General features: G+C 44.0%; 1 protein-coding gene across 1 annotated transcript; it reads left to right on the top strand.

The window, feature by feature from the left end:
- The first annotated feature begins 9,227 nt into the window (after window positions 1–9,227).
- On the top strand, window positions 9,228–16,854 carry LOC121533481 (alpha/beta hydrolase domain-containing protein 17A-like). The gene is made up of 5 exons (XM_041839452.2): window positions 9,228–10,200; window positions 10,400–10,776; window positions 12,421–12,615; window positions 13,024–13,203; window positions 14,207–16,854. Exons 2-5 carry the CDS (start codon window positions 10,406–10,408, stop codon window positions 14,430–14,432), a joined length of 972 nt encoding a protein of 323 aa, XP_041695386.1. The 5' UTR covers window positions 9,228–10,200; window positions 10,400–10,405; the 3' UTR covers window positions 14,433–16,854.
- The last annotated feature ends 4,270 nt before the right edge of the window (window positions 16,855–21,124 follow it).

Genomic DNA, 21,124 nt, shown 5'->3' with positions numbered 1-21,124 from the left:
AAAAACAGTCCTAGACCATTATTCCTCCTCCACCAAACTTTACAGTTGGCACTATACATTGGGGCAGGTAGCGTTCTCCTGGCATCCCCCAAACCCAGATTTGTCCGTCAGACTGCCAGATGGTAAAGCGTGATTCATCACTCCAGAGAACGCGTTTCCACTGCTCCAGAGTCCAATGGCGACGAGCTTTACACCACTCCAGCCGATGCTTTGGATTGCGCATGGTGATTTTAGGCTTGTGTGCGGCTGCTCGCCCATGGAAACCCATTTCATGAAGCTCCTGACGAACAGTTATTGTGCTGAAGTTGCTTCCAGAGGCAGTTTGGAATTCAGTAGTGAGTGTCGCAACCGAGGACAGACGATTTTTACGCGCTTCAGCACTCGGCAGTTCTGTGAGCTTGTGTGGCCTACCTCTTCACGGCTGAGCAGTTGTTGCTCCTAGACGTTTCCACTTCACAATAACAGCACTTACAGTTGACCAGGGCAGCTCTAGCAGGGCAGAAATTTGAAGCACTGACTTGTTGGAAAGGTGGCATCCTATGATGGTGCCACGTTGAAAGTCACTGAGCTCTTCAGTACGGGCCATTCTACTGCTAATGTTTGTCTATGGAGATTGCATGGCTGTGTGCTCGATTTTATACGCCTGTCTGCAACAGGTGTGGCTGAAATAGCCGAATCCACTATGTGGTGTCCACATACTTTTGTGTGTATATATAGTGTAGCTCAATTGGTAGAGCATGGCGCTTGTAACGTCAGGGTAGTGGTTTTGATCCCCGGGACCACCCATACGTAAAAATGTATGCACACATGACTGTAAGTCGCTTTGGATAAAAGCATCTGCTAAATGGCATATTATTATATTCTCCAGACTTGGCCAGAGAGAATTGTTGATATGCTGTCAATTCTTTTTTTTATTCTAGACAACATTTTATTTTGAGAAATATGCCAAAAATGCATTTTATGTACATGCCTTTTAATATTTTACAGATAGAAAGATGAAAAAAGTATTCATCCACAATCTGCTCTGGCCAAGTCCGGTCCTGGAGAGTCTTAACAAAATGAAACAAAAATATTTAGTCTGACTTCACCCAGTGTCCAGAATAGTTTTTGTCGTATGCAGATATGAGCATATTTAATTATATGACTTTATTTGCATATTTTTATTGTAAATAAAACACAGAAAAAATGTAATACAAAAGTATTTTATTTGTGTCTACATTCAACTGGTAAAAGTTGATTTGTGATATGATTAAGAGAGAAACAAATCCCTATTAGGGTGTGGTGCCTGGTCTTGATTTAGATGAACCTGTGATTGGAGCATTAGCCTGGATAGTGTTGCCAGTTAAAGAACATCTTCGTGAAGGACAGTTCTAAGTGGCTCAGTCTTGGCATGCAAACACCAAGGCCGTCTGTTCCTGACCCAAGCCAGGAGCTCAATGCCCCTGTGGCAAGAGATCAGTCCTCTGGGTTCTCATTTGGAATTTAGGTTCACACTATATATAGTATCTGAGTGGAGATTGTGCAGTGCCTGTGATACCATGTAAGAAGAGCACCTGAGAAGAGGTATGCGTAAAATGGGCTAGGACTAGGCTCCTGTCTGTGAGATGAAAAACCTACTTTTCTGTAGGTTTATTCCCCATTGTGATGTTACTGTTTGAAGGGCATGCAGTAAACTGGCTTTAAAGTGGGCAGAGATGTGGCCTCGAGTTTACCTGATGAGTGTACCCGGTTTTAGGGCAAGGGAACGGAGTCGGCTTGTCCTTCAGTTTGGCTGATTTGTCTTTGCAATTGTGATGTTTCACAGGTTGATAGTTCCCTTGACTGCTCAGACTACCCCAACATTTAAAAAGGTGAGCAGTTTGAATGTTACAAACAGGGTTATCAAGATATTTTTAGCTCTGGAATTGACCACACTGTAGCCTTCCTTGTGGGGTCCACTGGGCTTATATTTTAGGCTTAATAAGATCTGTTGTATCATTGCAATTGAATGTAAATGAATAAACTTAACCGGATCAGAATCGGTGATTGATGTTACGAAAACATCTACTACAATTTCAATCTGTTGCACTTTAACAATGATGCCATGAAGCATGTTTGTAGCACAACATAATCATTGTCTGCATTTTGAGGCCATTACTACAAAGCTTTTGATCCGTGATGATGAGTAACCAGGTAATGAGTGACCAAATCTGGCAATATCTTCTCAATGTGTCACTGCAGAACTGATTTACCATATAAGACAGTGAAGTACTTTACTCATTTCACTGATGTATGAGATGGAGTGGACAATAACTGAGTTCCAGAATGTTACAAGTTGTAGATCTGTCCTGCAGGAAATTGCAAAAGTGCAGTCAAGTCCTTTGGCACACCAGTCCCCCAGAAACACCTCCAGATATCGTTTTATTTTTTGTTGTTTTAAAATGTAGGTTTGTATGATGTGTAAGAGTAAGTATAAAACAATAAAATCACAAAGTTTATTTTAAATTAACACTGTCTTTTGTATTTATTTGTACAACAGGTTAAGCAGGACAAATCTGGTAAAGCAGAGAGGTAGCCCTAGGATGCCAAGAGCATTTTTCTCGCATGGATTCAGACTTTCCTCTTAACAGGTTTATCCTATAAAAAGCCAAATTTTATATCACTACCTCCCAACACCTGGAGTACATTCAATGGACAACACTTATTACATTGCCTGTCGTTTACAGCTGTACCTTCACACAATACTTTGTACTGCTGTGTTTCTCTGACTCAGCAAAATGCTTAAACCGCTTAGATGTAAGTTTCCCACCTGCGTGGTTCTGGTACCCGTTCTGACCGACATTTTCTCTTGTAAATCGATCTGTGGATACCGTACATCGAAATGGCTTGCATTGAGCGATAGCCCTGGTTCTCACCGACACAGTAGTATTTTTTGGGCTGGGAGGTCCCTCCTCCCTCCTACCATTTCATTCGCTCTTCCTACTATCCATCAACTCCTGGCTGAACCCTACATCACAGCCACCGACAAATTACATGCCTGCAATCCTTATATCGTAGCGCAGCAGGAGGGAGTGGTTTAATCATGGTAGCACATTTAGAGATCGATTTATAGCCATTCATCTGAAATAAATCAGATTTTAAACAGAAAACACGTTCTGTTTGTCATAGATGGACAAGATCAATATTAGATGAAAGGCGAGTTCCTAACGAGTTCAGGAAGCCAAGCTAGAGCTCTGTGAGACATTAACAGCGATGGGGGCAGACGTTTTGATCAAGAGAGATCTTTAGAAAATATTCACATTTTCTCTAACAATAAACATACAAATATGTATTTTACAGTTATAAGGAAGGTGAAATATTATAGTTATTCGTTTTATAATTTGATTATGCTATATTTAGAAAGCATATGTAATTTCAATCCTTATTCATACCGTTTTATTGAATAGGAAATACATCATATAAAATATTTCATTTTCATATTTGTATCATATTTGTACTGTGTACTTGAGCTTGTGTCCTCAAAAGTGACTACACCTCAGCAATCTATAACAATTTTTTACCAGAAAGGTGACATTTTAACCTTTCTTTGAGTATGCTTCATTACTAGTTATTGTTTAAGTTTAAGTCTACTTCCTAAGTTTGAGTTATTCACTGCGTTAGCACACTCCGCCAACCCTGATGTTCTAGCAGTGTCTGAATCCTGGCTCAGGAAGGCCACCAAAAATTCTGAAATTTCCATCCCCAACTATAACATTTTCCGTCTAGATAGAACTGCCAAAGGGGGTGGAGTTGCAATCTACTGTAGAGATAGCCTGCAGAGCTCTATCATACTATCCAGGTCTGTGCCCAAACAGTTTGAGCTTCTACTTCTAAAAATCCACCTTTCCAGAAGTAAGTCTCTCACTGTTGCCGCTTGCTACAGACCCCCCTCAGCCCCCAGATGTGCCCTGGACACCATATGTGAATTGATTGCCCCCCATTTATCCTCAGAGTTCGTACTGCTTGGTGACCTAAATTGGGATATGCTTAATACCCCGGCCATCCTACAATCCAAACTAGATGCCCTCAACCTCACGCAAATTATCAACGAACCTACCAGGTACAACCCTAAATCCGTAAACATGGGTACCCTCATAGATATCATCCTGACTAACATACCCTCTAAATACACCTCAGCTGTCTTCAACCAGGATCTCAGCGATCACTGCCTTATTGCCTGCGTCCGTAACGGGTCCGCGGTCAAACGACCACCCCTCATCACTGTCAAACGCTCCCTAAAACACTTTAGCGAGCAGGCCTTCCTAATTGACCTGGCCCAGGTATCCTGGATGGATATAGATCTCATTCCGTCAGTAGAGGATGCCTGGTTGTTCCTTAAAAGTAATTTCCTCTCAATCTTAAATAAACATGCCCCATTCAAAAATACAGAACTAAGAACCGATATAGCCCCTGGTTCTCCTCAGACTTGACTGCCCTTGACCAGCACAAAAACATCCTGTGGCGTACTGCATTAGCATCAAATAGCCCCCCGCGATATGCAACTTTTCAGGGAAGTTAGGAACCAATATACACAAGCAGTCAGGAAAGCAAAGGCAAACTTTTTCAAACAGAAATTTGCATCCTGTAGCACTAACTCCAAAAAGTTTTGGGACACTGTAAAGTCCATGGAGAATAAGAGCACTTCCTCCCAGTTGCCCACTGCACTAAGGCTAGGAAACACTATCACCACCGATAAATCTACAATAATCGAGAATTTCAACAAGCATTTTGCTACAGCTGGCCATGCTTTCCATCTGGCTACCACTACCCCGGCCACCAACTCTGCACCCTCCGCTGAAACTTGCCCATGCCCCCCGCTTCTCCTTCACACAAATTCAGACAGCTGACGTTTTGAAAGAGCTGCAAAATCTGGACCCCTACAAATCAGCTGGGCTAGACAATCTGGACCCTTTCTTTCTAAAACTAGCCGCCGAAATTGTCGCATCCCCTATTACTAGTCTGTTCAACCTCTTTTTCATAACGTCTGAGATCCCCAGAGATTGGAAAGCTGCCGCGGTCATCCCCCTCTTCAAAGGGGGTGACACTCTAGATCCAAACTGCTACAGACCTATATCCATCCTGCCCTGCCTTTCGAAAGTATTTGAAAGCCAAGTTAACAAACAGATCACCGACCATTTCGAATACCACCGTACCTTCTCCGCTATGCAATCCGGTTTCGAGCTGGTCATGGGTGCACTTCAGCCACGCTCAAGGTCCTAAACGATATTATAACCGCGATTGATAATAGACAGTACTGTGCAGCCGTCTTCATCGACCTGGCCAAGGCTTTCAACTCTGTCAACCACCGCATTCTTATTGGCAGACTAAATAGCCTTGGTTTCTCAAATGACTGCCTCGCCTGGTTCACCAACTACTTCTCAGATAGAGTTCAGTGTGTCAAATCGGAGGGCCTGTTGTCTGGACCTATGGCAGTCTCTATGGGGGTGCCACAGGGTTCAATTCTTGGGCCGACACTTTTCTCCGTGTATATCAATGATGTCGCTTCTGCTGCTGGTGACTCTCAGATCCACCTCTACGCAGACGACACCATTTTGTATACATCTGGCCCTTCATTGGACACTGTGTTAACAAACCTCCAAACGAGCTTCAATGCCATACAACACTCCTTCAGTAGCCTCCAACTGCTCTTAAACACTAGTAAAACTAAATGCATGCTTTTCAATCGAACGCTGCTGGCACCCGCACACCCGACTAGAATCACCACTCTTGACGGGTCTGACCTAGAGTATGTGGACAACTACAAATACCTAGGTGTCTGGTTAGACTGTAAACTCTCCTTCCAGACTCACATAAAGAATCTCCAATCCAAAGTTAAATCTAGAATCGGCTTCCTATTTCGCAACAAAGCCTCCTTCACTCATGCTGCCAAACATGCCCTCGTAAAACTGACTATCCTACCGATCCTTGACTTCGGCGATGTCATTTACAAAATAGCCTCCAACACTCTACTCAGCAAATTGGATGTAGTCTATCACAGTGCCATCCGTTTTGTCTCCAAAGCCCCATACACTACCCACCACTGTGACCTGTACGCTCTTGTTGGCTGGTCCTCACTACATGTTCGTCGTCAAACCCACTGGCTCCAGGCCATCTATAAATCACTGCTAGGCAAATCCCCGCCTTATCTTAGCTCATTGGTCACCATAGCAGCACCCACCCGTAGTCTGCGCTCCAGCAGGTATATCTCACTGGTCATTCCCAAAGCCAACACCTCCTTTGGCCGCCATTCCTTCCAGTTCTCTGCTGCCAATGATTGGAACGAATTGCAAAAATCTCTGAAGCTGGAGACTCTTATCTCCCTCACTAACTTTAAGCATCAGTTGTCAGAGCACCTTACCGATCACTGCACCTGTACACAGCCCATCTGAAATTAGCCCACCCAACTACCTCTTCCCTATATTGTTATTTATTTTGCTCTTTTGCACCCCAGTATCTCTATTTGCACATAATCTCTTGCACATCTAGCATTCCAGTGTTAATACTATTGTAATTATTTTGCACTATAGCCTATTTATTGCCTTACCTCCATAACTTGCTACATTTGCACACACTGTATATGTATTTTCTGTTGTATTTTTGACTTTATGTTTTTTACCCCATATGTAACTCTGTGTTGTTTTTATCGCACTGCTTTGCTTTATCTTGGCCAGGTCGCAGTTGTAAATGAGAACTTGTTCTCAACTGGCTTACCTGGTTAAATAAAGGTGAAATAAATAAAAATAAAATAAAAATAAGATAAATAATTACTTTTGGGGATTATGTAGATTACATTTTCGATTACATTTAACTGAGACATGGGTTTACACCAGTGGTCACTAACTGGTCAATGGACTGGTCGATCTCCAAGGCATTCCTAGTCGATCACCAAACTTTTCTGTAAAAAACCCAACGATAAAGCCTTGCATTCCTATTTTTTGTATTCCTTTCACGCTGTTGGCGGTAGGTGAGGTGCACTTGATTCAGCAGCCCAGAGAGCAAATCATGTGCATCTATAGGCCTACTGCTGGCCAATCAGATCGCTCAGATCACCTTTTCTGCAGTGCAAAGTTTTTTGGTGCCATAGATTGTAAAAAGAAACCTTGAAGCAAAGTTGATACTGTGACATTTCAAAACTTTTAAAACCATGACTAGAGAGGGACTCAACAAATAAAGCAAAAAATATGCTGTTTTTATGAGTAAGTTCATGTTTAAGTTGTTATTCAGCACTGTCAACACTTTGCTCAACATTTTTATAAAGGGAATGGAAAGGGAAAGGGGATACCTATTCAGTTGCACAACTGAATGCATTCAACTGAAATGTGTCTTCCGCATTTAACCCAACCCCTCTGAATCAGAGAGGTGCGGAGGGCTACCTTAATCGACATCCACGTCTTCGGCAAGCCATAAAATGTGCGTTCTCCCTACGTCCACTCACCCTACAACCAGCACTGCAACTGCAATGAAGGAGTATAGCAAAGTGTTCCGATAAATTTGCGTTGTTATTATTAGCAGCTTGTGTATTTTTTGATATCAAGGAATATTTCACTTTATCTGGACATCGGATTAACAACATTAATTTGTGGATGAGGCAGAAATATTGCAGTGCTACTTGAGTTTCGCCATCAGCTGGAAGACTGTGTCCCCTTTTCTCAGCGGAGGGAGGGAGATCGGAGTGACGGTGAGTCAGGTGAGAGGCAGCCTCACCACTGCTCTCTCCCCCCCTCAGACTGACCGTCAGATGCAGGCCATCAGTCCAATAAACAAAAAAGCAAATTATTATACTCACTCAGCTGTGCCTCACAAGTAATATAACAATCTATTATCAGTGTGATCATATACCTACAATTCAAGCATAGCCAATATGCATGCAGTGATAATGTTTTGGGCCTGTAGCCTACTGCACAAACCTCATTGCTACAGAACTGTTTTTAATTGGTTCATGTTTGCAAAGGCTTATGTTTTTTAAAGTCATGTTTTTAAAAAATTTGAGCGGTCGATCTCCGCTTGCATTTTGACTCAGAAAGCAATCTGACTCAGAAGAGGTTGGTGACCACCACTGGTCTACACAATGTCACCAAATGTTCAGCTGGAATGGATGCTGGCTCTAACAGGAATTTACTATGAGGTCCGCCATACCCTGCTGAGTGTGAAACACACCTAGACAGAGGCAGCCATGCCTATGTGTGCACTAGGTAGCTGTATACACATGCCAGGGAGCCCTGCCCACTGCCACATTAGCTGCTATTCACTACTCTTGGTTTTTCACTGCCTACATCCAATTTGAAAGTGCCGAAACCCTACTGTTTGACAAAGCTAGAACTATATGTCATCATCAATGGATTTGAGCAACAAAGCAGGTGTCAATCTAGTCTGGGTACCAGTCTTTTTAACTAATATTCCACTCCTTGCCACTCCTGTCATTTACCTCATAGATGTGACTTCTGTTTTGGAAATGGAACACTCAACGATTAATGGTGATTGTATACCTTGCCTTTCATCTGTTTCATGTGTGTTGAGTTGCATTTACTATGCATATCTCACCCATAAGACATAGCTTCTAACTACTATGTCCTGGAAGAGGTCCATGCAACAACAAAAGATAGTGAAAATATGCTGACACCTATTTTCCAGAGAAGTAGTAAAACTCCAGAAACCCCCTCCTTCCCTTAGTACCTCACTACAGGAAATATTTTCTCACCAGAAGAATGCCAGAGCTGCAGTCAGTCTCCTCCTTCAACCTTTCCCAAGCCCTCTTGCTTCCTTCATTCCTTCAAGTGTGCGTACTGTTTTCAAGAGTAGGCCTTGATTCATGGCGGTTCCTTATGAAGTCCTAAGGATGATTCAATGGATCTTTACAAGCTAGCCCACACAAAGCAGTAACCATATCTTACAAAGATAACATTCTCACTCCACACAGGAATCATTGTTCATTTAAATCAACAAGATGATTCATTTGAGATAAACAACAATTGAATAAATTGAATAATAAGTGATTCACTTGTAAAGATTGTATATTATGGTGAGTATTTCAAGTGATGTCATCAGGCCATCTGATATGGTAGTTAGAGAAACAATAGGGATACATTGCTCATGAAGTGTATCTATTGAGGTCTAAAAATTATACTGTACATTGTAATCTGTTTGATAACGTTACAAAGTTCCCCCTGCTTTTCCATTGGAAGCTGCCCTCCGTCACGTCCCGTCATTTCCGGAGAGGAAAAAACACTGCACATCCAATGGATTAATGCATTTCAACGACTCAAAACCGATTTGATTATCAAAACGGATATTCGTAACGCTAGTTTTTTTTTTTTTTTAGGTGCCAGGCTATATATTTGCGTCGGTGTCAACAAATGACTGTCCTCTTAGAATTGGTTTTTCCAGGTCAGAATATCTAAACTAGCTAGCTACCCAATGCTAGCTGCTTAGCTGATATATTTATGTGACCTAGCTAGCTGGCTACTTAGCGATACAAAATGTTTTGGAAATTAAGCTTTGGTTTGGTTTCTGTGGTTCAAAATAATATTGTATTTGTGTGTCGTCATTTTTAGCATTGTAGGGATGTGTTGACTTATTCCGTTGCGGTTTAAACCCGTTTTTATAGGCACGACTTTACGCTTTGTATCCTTTGGCTGTAGGCTAGCTAGCTTACTAGCTAGTCGAAGGTCAATATTGTTGATGCCAGCTACAGCTGACTACAGTGGGATACTTCTCAACAAACCGTTAGGTTATGCGCAATGAGATGTAAAGCTACTGTTAGGCTATGCGTAATGAGATGTAAACAGAGTGGGTGCTTCAGCTATCCAGATCCACAGTTGCTCATTAGTTAGCTAGCTAGTCATTAGCTAACTGGAAAAGTAGCCATACCCAGTGTTGGCTGAAGTTACTCGATTCTCTCCAACATTAACAATGATCAAGTCGATCACCACGAAAACACCTCAATAACAACAGCCAATACTTGGAAATATGGATTTCATGTGGACTTCAGCCATACTACAAAATCCCCTGATTCTACTTTCAAAATAACCGTTTCAGACAACTGTCTTACTTTTAGATTTTTGCTGACAGGACAACTTTCATGTTTTGTTTTGGAGAGTAGGAATTGACTTTGGATCTCTGGTAGATTTTTGCATGTGTTATAGTTTATTTTCTGCAAAGAATATCCTCTCAGCCTAATAAGAGGTAGGTGTAACTCTTTTTTCTTTAACATAAGATATGTTAGTTTTAGTATTGTTAGTTAGAAATGATGACAACTACATAGTCTTTTTCTGAACAATTTTAACAGTAGTGTAATTGTAAATACAACTTTGGATATCACATTTTGTTATACTCCTTTGTTCTGAAATCCGATCAACATACAATGTTGTCTTTGCCCCCACAGTGGACGATGAATGGCCTATCGGTCAGTGAGCTATGCTGCCTGTTCTGCTGCCCTCCCTGTCCGAGCCGTATTGCCGCCAAGCTTGCCTTCCTGCCTCCTGAGCCTACATATTCCCTCTTGCCGGACCTCGATGGGTATGTGGCCCCAGGGACAGCAGGGTCAGCGGGGCTGAGATCGAGGGGAGGGGTACCTGGAGCGGCTGTAGGGGGTTCAGGCAGCACTGGTCCTGCAGAGGGTAAATGGAAGCTCCACCTGACAGAGCGAGCTGAGTTTCAGTACTCCCAGAGAGAGCTGGATGCTACAGAGGTGTTCCTCACCCGCTCCAGCCGTGGCAACCGGGTGGGCTGTATGTACATCCGCTGTGCCCCCACTGCCAGGTTAGTCGCGCAGAACTGTGTGTGTGCACGTGCGTGTACCTTGGCTCATTTAGGTCATTTTGTCTGACTGTGTCACGCTTCCTCTGATAAACTCTTTCCCCTTTTAGTCTTGTCTTCTTTTTGTAATGCCATTATTCTTGTGTGTCCTATTTCCTTACTTCCTGTACTTGCATCCTCATTGGCAATCTCAAATCTATTCTGTTTCCTCATTCATTGTTTAGGCCATCTCTTTTGACCTACGTTTACCATTCTACTTATTCTTACCCCAATTTATGCTCACATTTTTGCCTGTGGTCTTGTAAGATAGTCTGATTTGTCTATTGGTCTTTGATCGTCTGGTTTGCTGAGTTTATACCTCAGTATGTCTTCATATTGTATGGCTTCAGGTAGCCAACTTGTTTCTCTTGTTGGTGTTCAGTAATCAACTAAATTGATTTGAGAAGACATGGACTGGGTCTTGTTACACTTGAGTAGTGCCAGTGTAACACATGAATGCAATGTAATATGGCAATCCTTGTTCAGGGTCACATTTTGACCAAAACGCCCAAGAGCAAAGATATGACTTACTGTATGGGAGAGGCCCAGTCTATTTAAAGAATAGAGAGGATCCAGTCGCTTTAGGGAGCACAGCTCACATTCATGAATATAAAGCACATGGATTGTGCCTGGGGTATAGCAACCCTATTATTAATGTAGTACAGAACAAGCAAAAAGACCTGATTCAAACTTAGTGAACTAGTCCTCTCTTGAGTCTGTGGCCATAACCAATTGACCTTATACTGCACATTCATGTCCCATGCAAAGAGGTAATTCCTGAGGTTTCAATGGAAATCTGCTATTCACACAGTACAGGTCAGTATAGGTAAAAATACCAGGTAGAGTCCATAGCCGCAGGAAATAGGAGTGTTGGAGGTGCTGCAGCGCCCTCTGATAAATGTAAATACATTTGTCAAAATTATATAGCCTAATTACTCCTATCTGTAGCCTACAGACGTCAATAAAATCATTCAAAATACCAGAGAGTCGCAGTTTGGGCAGCGAGTGCCAACTGCTTGTTGCTTTGCGGCCAAAGAAATATAATCTATAGAATGGCTTTGGAATCTCTAAGCCTGGCAATCTGACTGGTAAACTCATGGGTACACTCACAATGGCTGCCAGTCCTGACTTGAATGGGAAACTCTGTTCTATGGATTATATTATTATGGTTGTGGCTGTAAGTGAACAGCTATAATCTGCCTTTTACAAATTTCAAAATACAATCGTGGGAAAAACATAGTTTATAAAGCAAATGCATACTGCTGAAAATAGCAGACTAATCTGTCTGTAGAAGCGACCAAATGTTTTCTCAACAACTCTACATTTTGAGCGAACATCACTTTAGATATTGGCATAGGAGCATTGGCCATCACCGGTGAGTAGCCTATGCATATTCATGCTATCTTCATCATTGGGTGAGTCAGTGCCACTGGATAGTTTATTTAGTAGCCTATTTATATTTCATCCTAATATTGTTCAATCTGCGTGTCTCCCCTCTTTTCATTGGCCTGGGCTTCTGGTTGCACCCCCAACTCAAAACATCTTCCCGCGGCTATGGTAGAGTCCATCTTTTTAACCTAGTCGTTGCTCTGTGGCTTCTCTCACCAGGTTCACAGTGCTGTTCTCCCATGGCAACGCGGTGGACCTGGGCCAGATGAGCAGCTTCTATATCGGCCTGGGAACGCGCATCAACTGCAACATCTTCTCCTACGACTACTCCGGCTACGGCGTCAGCACGGGCAAGCCTTCCGAGAAGAACCTCTACGCTGACGTTGAAGCTGCCTGGCAGGCCCTGCGCACACGGTACGTACGGCACTGCCGCAACGCAGTCAGTGTGGGAGATGTCACCTTACAGAGAGAGGAGGGGAGGTGTGGGTGGGGTCATTTCACACAAGGAAAGGCTAATGGACTGTTTCATTAGTTTGATGGGATGCTGTGCTATCAATGGCTGCCCTGGGATGGATGGATGTTAGAGTTATGGAGCTACAGCTATAGGATTAGTTTTTATGTTAGACGTGCCATGTTCGCAGACATTTGTTACCCGTCAACTCCTAGATCTATGTGATAAAAGTATGTATTATCATTCCATATTATCATAGTTTAGGAGCTTCATAGGAGTGATTTCTATTCAAATTGTTTTAGTGTTTGCCACTACAAGCTTTTCCCTGACATGATCGTGTTTTATTCCACTCTCTCCCTGGTTGTGATCAGGTATGGCATCAGCCCAGAGAACATAATCCTGTACGGGCAGAGCATTGGCACCGTTCCCACGGTCGACCTGGCATCACGGTATGAGTGTGCCGCCGTGGTGCTCCACTCCCCCCTCACTTCTGGCATGCGGGTGGCCTTCCCAGACACGAAGAAGACCTACTGCTTTGATGCTTTTCCCAAGTGAGTAACCTACAACACCTTCCTCTTATCACCTTATCTCCATCTTCACATAATTGCAGATTTAACAAGATTAGCAGATAATTGCAGAACTGGAAATGTCAGTGGCAAAATATTTCTGTCCAACTAAAAGAAGAAGAGCTGCAATCTCTTTCATAGCTTCCATGTATTTTATTATTCAGTCTCTCTCCTTCTCGCTCCTCCTCCCCCTCCCTGGGGAATCAGCCTTAGCACATATGAGTCATAACTGAGTCATCTCTCACTCTGCATCAGATCATAAGCAGGTGTCAGAAACACTGACTCCTCCAGTCATTTATCATATCATCGCCCATTATTATGTAAAATGTGGTTGTGTGGTATTTGAACCATTAGGATCACATGCTGGTTCACTGAATAGGATTCCATTACAGTCCAGTTCCAGTACCAGGCAGTGCCAGTGTAGGAGTAGAGTAGGTGGTGGGGAGGGGGCTGGGGATGCCTCTTGTCTGTGGTGAAAGCCTCCAGTGTTCTCCTCCACCCCCCTGAGCTCTCCCACCCCTAGGCCCCTGTTGCCCAGTTGGCACTCCCCAGCCCACACTACACTCGGCTCCCATACTCAATACTCCATCTAGTCAGAGTGGACTCCCAGTGATGTGATACTAGCTTAGTTCAGATCTGTATTTGCAGTTATGGACTAGCAGATGGAGCTGAGCTGATTTGGGAAATGCATTTACATGCAGCAGGATTGTGTTCTCATTATTATCCCCTTCCTGTCCTGTTTGTCCCTCTACCTGCTAGACAACAGTTGCTGCTCACTGCTCACAGCTGCAGGGCATTTTGCACTAACTGGCAATGCTAGAACAGACTGTACAACGCTTTCTATCCACGGTTACCCTTTAAGAACATACTTGCCCATTAGTTATAACAATGTTGTTACATAATTCCTATCGTACATTGCCATCTAGAGACTACCTTTGCTTCCTTTATCCCCAGTCACTAACTCCTTTGTCCATTGTCTCTCTGTCAGCATTGAGAAGGTGTCTAAGATCACGTCACCGGTGCTGATCATCCACGGGACGGAGGACGAGGTGATCGACTTCTCCCACGGCCTGGCTCTGTTCGAGCGCTGTCCCAAGGCCGTGGAGCCACTCTGGGTGGAGGGGGCGGGACACAACGACATCGAACTGTACAGCCAGTACCTGGAGCGCCTGCGCCGCTTCATTGGCCAGGAGCTGGCCGCACAGCACGCCTGAACCCTCCCCACACCGCCTCCAGGCTCCAACTCTCCTCTGGCTCCCAACTGTTCCCCTGGGTCTAAGTGGGTCAGTAGGAATGGATGGCTCTGTCTGGTTGGAGGGGTGAATCCTGGGCTCTCAGAATGAATGATCCTTCAGCTTTTGGGGCAACTTTGTCTGGATGCTCGCAGCCCTGTCTTTTAGCTGTTTTCCTCTTTTTCTGTCTCTGTCACCTGTCATTTATCCTGGTCAGGGAATCTAGTCCACCTCCCTTCCTCGGACAGTGAAAGAATGCAACCCAGGCATGGAGGGTTCTCTACCTTCTGTCTGTTGGTCTGTCTAAAGCCTCTCTCTACCCCAGGCTAAAACAACCTCAGACAGGTCAGGTGTTCCAAACACATGTACTGTTTAACCTCTTCTGAGACGTTTACACATGATTCCATTTTAACTAACAACCCTAACATGGGCAAATCATCGAGTGATGGACGTCTGTTTTGAGCACTGACATTTTGGCATTTAATTTGGATGGGGGAATAATGTTCGTTTTTCTCTTTTTTAACACAACGATGACACTGAGCCACTACTTTACAAATCCTGTGGTGTTGACATATGAGTATAACTGCGTCCTGTTTGAATGCAGGTTTGTTGCTAATGTTTAGTGTGGAATCTTAATTTCTTTGCTCTCTCTCTCTCTCTCTCTCTCTCTCTCTCTCTCTCTCTCTCTCTCTCTCTCACTCCCTCTCTCTCTCTCTCATTTACAATTAAGCTGTCAGACTAATAGTCCATGTCTATGAATAATTTGTTTCATAGACATAAATCTTACGTCTTTATGATTATTAAGCAGGATTTATTTGAATATAAAAAGTGATTTGAGCAAAACATATTTTTTTTTGAAGTTGCTGAACATTGCTTTGGCTAAAGTCCAAAATCTCTCTGCCAAATTAATTGTTTCAAAAGCATCGTTAAGTCGCTAACATCTCTCTAAGGCATAACCACTCTCATGTTTCACTCCCTGATCCATATTCTACAGTAGTTGTACTGCAATGGATGTTATGGACATGTGAGTTTACCTTTGGAACACAAACTAAGTCCTGCCACATTCTCTGAGTTAAGGAGGCATTAGTTGGTCTTTACTTACACTGAACTCAATGCACCTCTTACTGGGTTTCTATATGAGATGTTTTCTAAAGGCTTTTAAAAATCTTTGTAAGTGATTTACAGAGTTGTACATATTCAATTTCACTTTAGTTATTTAATCCCTCCAAAAACACAGTCATTGTAAATTACTAGGCTTATGCTGGTAATGGCCATTCGCATAGTAAATTGGGTCAGGTCAGTTGAGACTAAGCTGGATGGAGTATTAACTGAAGTTGCTGCTAAAGATGAGGATCAAATGGATTAAAAAGGGTCAAACCCTCCACATCCATTGTGTACATTAATGCTGCTTAGTTTGAGGAGAAATGTAACAGTCATACATGTTATTTTACGCTGTACAGTGGAATGGATCCAGTGATGTACAGTACTCTCTGCTGGTGCCATGTCATGTTGCATGTTTGATTGGTTGCTGTTTTGCTTCATTTTAGGGGTGATAACATGGAATAAGATGTGGTCTAATTTGTTATTCACTAGGTGTATTTCTAGCAGGCTCCCTTTTCAGCTCCAACTAGCCCTTTTCACTGACTTCCTACTGTTGCCACACTATTTCAGACAGACTTAGGATTCCACCATTTCTGACCGACTGTGTGAAAGTTGACTCGACCGAATGCCCAACTTCTCTGGCATACAGGGTCCACCACCACTCACAAGATAGTGGAGGTCCTTTGTTTGGGTTGGGTTTTGGGGGAGTCAGGATTACTTGTGCACAGCAACCAAATTTTAACAGTAAATGTTCTGTCTAGAACAAAGCATACCTGTTATATTGGTATGTTCATCAGAACCAAAGAAAAGGTCCTTCACATCACCCAAAGTACTTAGGTTTCTTGTCAGTCACCACAAACAGATAGGGAACAAAAGTTGTCCGCCCTGAATCAGCCAGGATATGCTCTTGTTCAAGCTGCTTATAGTTTGGTTTGGGACAGCTTAAGCGTGTTTACTCCCTATTATGGACGATTGTATGGAGAATACAAGCAATACAACATATTTGTGTCTGGGTGGCCTGAGATAGGAGCATGTGTGTGTGGCAGGTGATGGACTGTACTTGGAGTGTGAGAGGAGTTCCAGACAGACACATTCAGAGCTTTTGTTTAAAGAAACTAAGTTATATAAATGTATTTTTTTATGTATGTACTATACTACATTGTTTGCAGATTGTTTATTTTTTGCTGAGTGTTGGGATCCAATTGGATGATGGGGGTTGGGATGTTATTATTGTATCCAGTTATGCATTGTTTATTATTTGCAACTTTGTTATATTTAGTTTAAAATATTTTTTTCCTCAACCCCCCCCAAAAAAAACAACATCTTAGAAAATAAAATAATGAATTGATCAAATTAGCCTTCCATGTCTGTCTTGATTCCTATTATGTTTACCCCATTGGTGTAGCACAGCTCTATGTAAAGTAAAGGTTAAGTCCACTCAATACACCAGTTTCCCTTTCATCTCTGTGATTCAGCTTTGGCATGCCGTAAAGAAAGCGCAGAATGAGTGTTGGATCAGGTTTCAGAGGACTAGTCTACCAGCTGCTATACGTATAGTATAGTGGTATAGTGGGGGACCAGATTAGAGGGCATGGTATTGGGGAATGGAGAGCCCAGCAAAATAGGCTTAGCTATTATCTGTGACAAAAAGATTCAAATGATCTGTCTGTTTTATTTTTATAGTACAAGCCCTTCCAGTCTGTCCAACCTCTCTTCAAAGGCTAGGACGAAGGGTAGTGGGATGTAGCACTGCCAGATGGGTCTTAAGTACTGCTCCCCCTCCCCCAAACACACACACACACACTTCTCCCAACTCTTCTCAATGGGCTACATACATGAGCACACACAGTCTCTCTCACACAAATGCTCTTATCGCTTGACACAGAGATTAAGGCAGATGCAACAGCACTCCCCTTCTGCCAGGCTGCAGACAGCACAATCGGAAGTTAGAGACTGAGTGACCCACTGTAGCAGCACAATCACTTCCACTGTCACCGCCTTGCACTTATACAGTCTACATGGACCATTCATTCATCCATGTTTACATTACATTTACATTTTAGTCATTTAGCAGACGCTCTTATCCAGAGCGACTTACAGGAGCAATTAGGGTTAAGTGCCTTGCTCAAGGGCACATTAACGTCATTTAGGATTCCTTTATCCTATCCCAGGTATTCCTTAAAGAGGTGGGATTTCAAATGTCTCCGGAAGGTGGTGAGTGACTCCGCTGTCCTGGCGTCGTGAGGGAGCTTGTTCCACCATTGGGGTGCCAGGGCAGCGAACAGTTTTGACTGGGCTGAGCGGGAACTATGCTTCCGCAGAGGAAGGGGAGCCAGCAGGCCAGAGGTGGATGAGCGCAATGCCCTCGTTTGGGTGTAGGGACTGATCAGAGCCTGAAGGTACAGAGGTGCCGTTCCCCTCACTGCTCCATAGGCAAGCACCATGGTCTTGTAGCGGATGCGAGCTTCAACTGGAAGCCAGTGGAGTGTGCGGAGGAGGGGGGTGACGTGAGAGAACTTGGGAAGGTTGAACACCAGACGGGCTGCGGCATTCTGGATGAGTTGTAGGGGTTTAATGGCACAGGCAGGGAGGCCAGCCAACAGCGAGTTGCAGTAGTCCAGACGGGAGATGACAAGTGCCTGGATTAGGACCTGTGCCGCTTCCTGTGTAAGGCAGGGTCGTACTCTCCGAATGTTGTAGAGCATGAACCTGCAGGATCGGGTCACCGCCTTGATGTTAGCGGGGAACGACAGGGTGTTGTCCAGGGGAGGATTCAGAAGGGAGGAAAATGTGGCAAAGAGCTTCCTAGGGTTAGAGGCAGATGCTTGGAATTTAGAGTGGTAGAAGGTGGCCTTAGCAGCAGAAACAGATGAAGAAAATGTAGAGAGGAGGGAGTGAAAAGATGCCAGGTCGGCAGGGAGTTTAGTTTTCTTCCATTTCCGCTCCGCTGCCCGGAGCTCTGTTCTGTGAGCTCGCAGTGAGTCATCAAGCCACGGAGCTGGAGGGGAGGACCGAGCCGGCCGGGAGGATAGGGGACACAGAGAGTCAAAGGATGCAGAAAGGGGAGGAGAGGAGGGTTGAGGAGGCAGAATCAGGAGATTGGAGGGAGAAGGATTGAGCAGAGGGAAGAGATGATAGGATGGAAGAGGAGAGAGTAGTGGGAGAGAGAGAGCGAAGGTTGCGGCGGCGCATTACCATCTGTGTAGGGGCAGAGTGAGTAGTGTGGGAGGAGAGCGAGAGAGAAAAGGAAACAAAGTAGTGGTCGGAGACATGGAGGGGAGTTGCAGTGAAAATAGTAGAGGAGCAGCATCTAGTGAAGATGAGGTCAAGCGTATTGCCTGCCTTGTGAGTAGGGGGACGGTGAGAGGGTGAGGTCAAAGAGGAGAGGGTGGAAAGAAGGAGGCAGAGAGAAATGAGTCAAATGTGGACATAGGGAGGTTGAAATCCCCCAAAACTGTGAGGGGTGAGCCATCCTCAGGAAAGGAACTTATCAAGGCGTCAAGCTCATTGATGAACTCTCCAAGGGAACCTGGAGGGCGATAGATGACAAGGATATTAAGCTTAAATGGGCTAGTGACTGTGACAGCATGGAATTCAAATGAGGAGATAGACAGATGGGTTAGGGGAAAAATTGAGAATGTCCACTTGGGAGAGATGAGGATTCCTGTACCACCACCCCTCTGACCAGATGCTCTCGGGGTATGCGAGAACACATGGTCAGACGAGGAGAGAGCAGTAGGAGTAGCAGTGTTTTCAGTGGTGATCCATGTTTCCGTCAGCGCCAGGAAGTCGAGGGACTGGAGGTTGGCATAGGCTGGGATGAAGTCAGCTTTGTTGGCAGCAGAACGGCAGTTCAGAGGCTGCCTGCGACCTGGAACTCCAGGTGAGGGGTGCGTGCAGGGACCACCAGGTTAGAGAGGCAGCAGCCGCGGCGGTTGTGGTGCGTTTGTGTAGCCTGTGCAGAGAGGAGAGAACAGGGATAGGCAGAGGCATAGTTGACAGGCTGTAGCAAATGGCTACAAAAATGCAGAGGAGATCGGAATGAAATGAGCTAAGCATCTGGGAGAGGAGAGAGCAGGGCCTCCCTCACCAAAAACTTCTACCTCAGAAACTAAAATTGTTTCACTGAACCACCCGAACAAAAACTCTCCCAACTTCCACCTTTAGAAATCAGAATTGTTGTGAACCACAGCGGTTCAATGTTTAAAGGAATAGACTCAACCCACTTTATTCAGCTAGCTAACTATGACACCATAGCTAACTAGCATGCTAGCATCCAATAACACACAGTTTAACACACAGTTTAGCACCAACACTTGGTCACAACAAACCACCAATAGTGTGTTAACTCGCTAACTAGCATGCTAGCATCCAGTAACACACAGTTTAGCACAAACACTTGGTCACAACAAACCACCAATAGTGTGATAACACACTAAACAGATCATTCGTGTCTGTGTCAAGTTCCTTTCATGACGCAGCAATGATTAAACGTTGGCTAGCTAGGACAAGTATATTGTATTTAGCTACTACAGTACAGTTAGCTGGACGTGTTGGGTAGCTAGCAATGGCCACTGTGTTGACTTTGTTTGAAGAACGGCTAGCTAGCTAGCTTCGTACTACACCCGGCACACAATGGCTACTGTGTTGACTCTGACTGTTCGAAAAAACGGCTAGTTAGCTCGCTTCGTGCTACAGCCGGCACGGCCGAAGACACTGCCAAGACACACCAATAGTATGATAACACACTAAACAGATCATTCGTGTCTGTGTCAAGTTCCTTTCATGACGCAGCAATGATTCAACGTTGGCTAGCTAGGACAAGTATATTGTATTTAGCTACTACAGTACAGTTAGCTGGTCGTGTTGGGTAGCTAGCAATGGCCACTGTGTTGACTTTGTTTGAAGAACGGCTAGCTAGCTAGCCGTGCTACACCCGGCACACAATGGCTACTGTGTTGACTCTGACTCTGTTCGAAAAACGGCTAGTTAGCTCGCTTCGTGCTACAGCCGGCACGGCCGAAACACTGCCAACCTGCAGTAACTACCCACAACAACCCACGATACCTAGCTATGACGCCGTAGCTAACTAGCAAGCTAGCATCCATTAACACACAATTTAGCACCAATACTTGGTTACAACAAACTGCCAAGAGTGTGTTAGCACACTAAACAGATAATTCATGTCCGTGTCTAGTTCCTTTCATAACGCATAACGCAGCAAAAATTAAACGTTGGGTAGCAGCACATTAACATTGGAAACAGCTCTCCACCGTTGCTAATCGTTACCAGTAGCTACCCGCTAGCTAGCTAGCCTCGTGCTTCGATACTAACCTACAATAACCTACGGAAACCTACAATAACAACAATACTAACCTATAATAAATACAATACCTAACTACAACTAACTACCTACCTACGATCTAATACATGGTTAAGCTTTACTCAACACCATATGAGAAGCTTACCTCCTGCTTACCTCCAGCTAGAGAAAAACACAACCTCTCCCGACAGCAGCTCCCCTCTAGTAAAATGTTAACTTAGACATGCAACTAGCAGGCTGCTACTAGTAA

This window comes from Coregonus clupeaformis, chromosome 20 (genome assembly GCF_020615455.1).
Source record: "Coregonus clupeaformis isolate EN_2021a chromosome 20, ASM2061545v1, whole genome shotgun sequence".
Classification (NCBI taxonomy): Eukaryota; Metazoa; Chordata; class Actinopteri; order Salmoniformes; family Salmonidae; genus Coregonus; species Coregonus clupeaformis.
The sequence above is the reverse complement of the archived record's forward strand: the minus strand, read 5'-3'. Positions and strand labels throughout refer to the sequence as shown.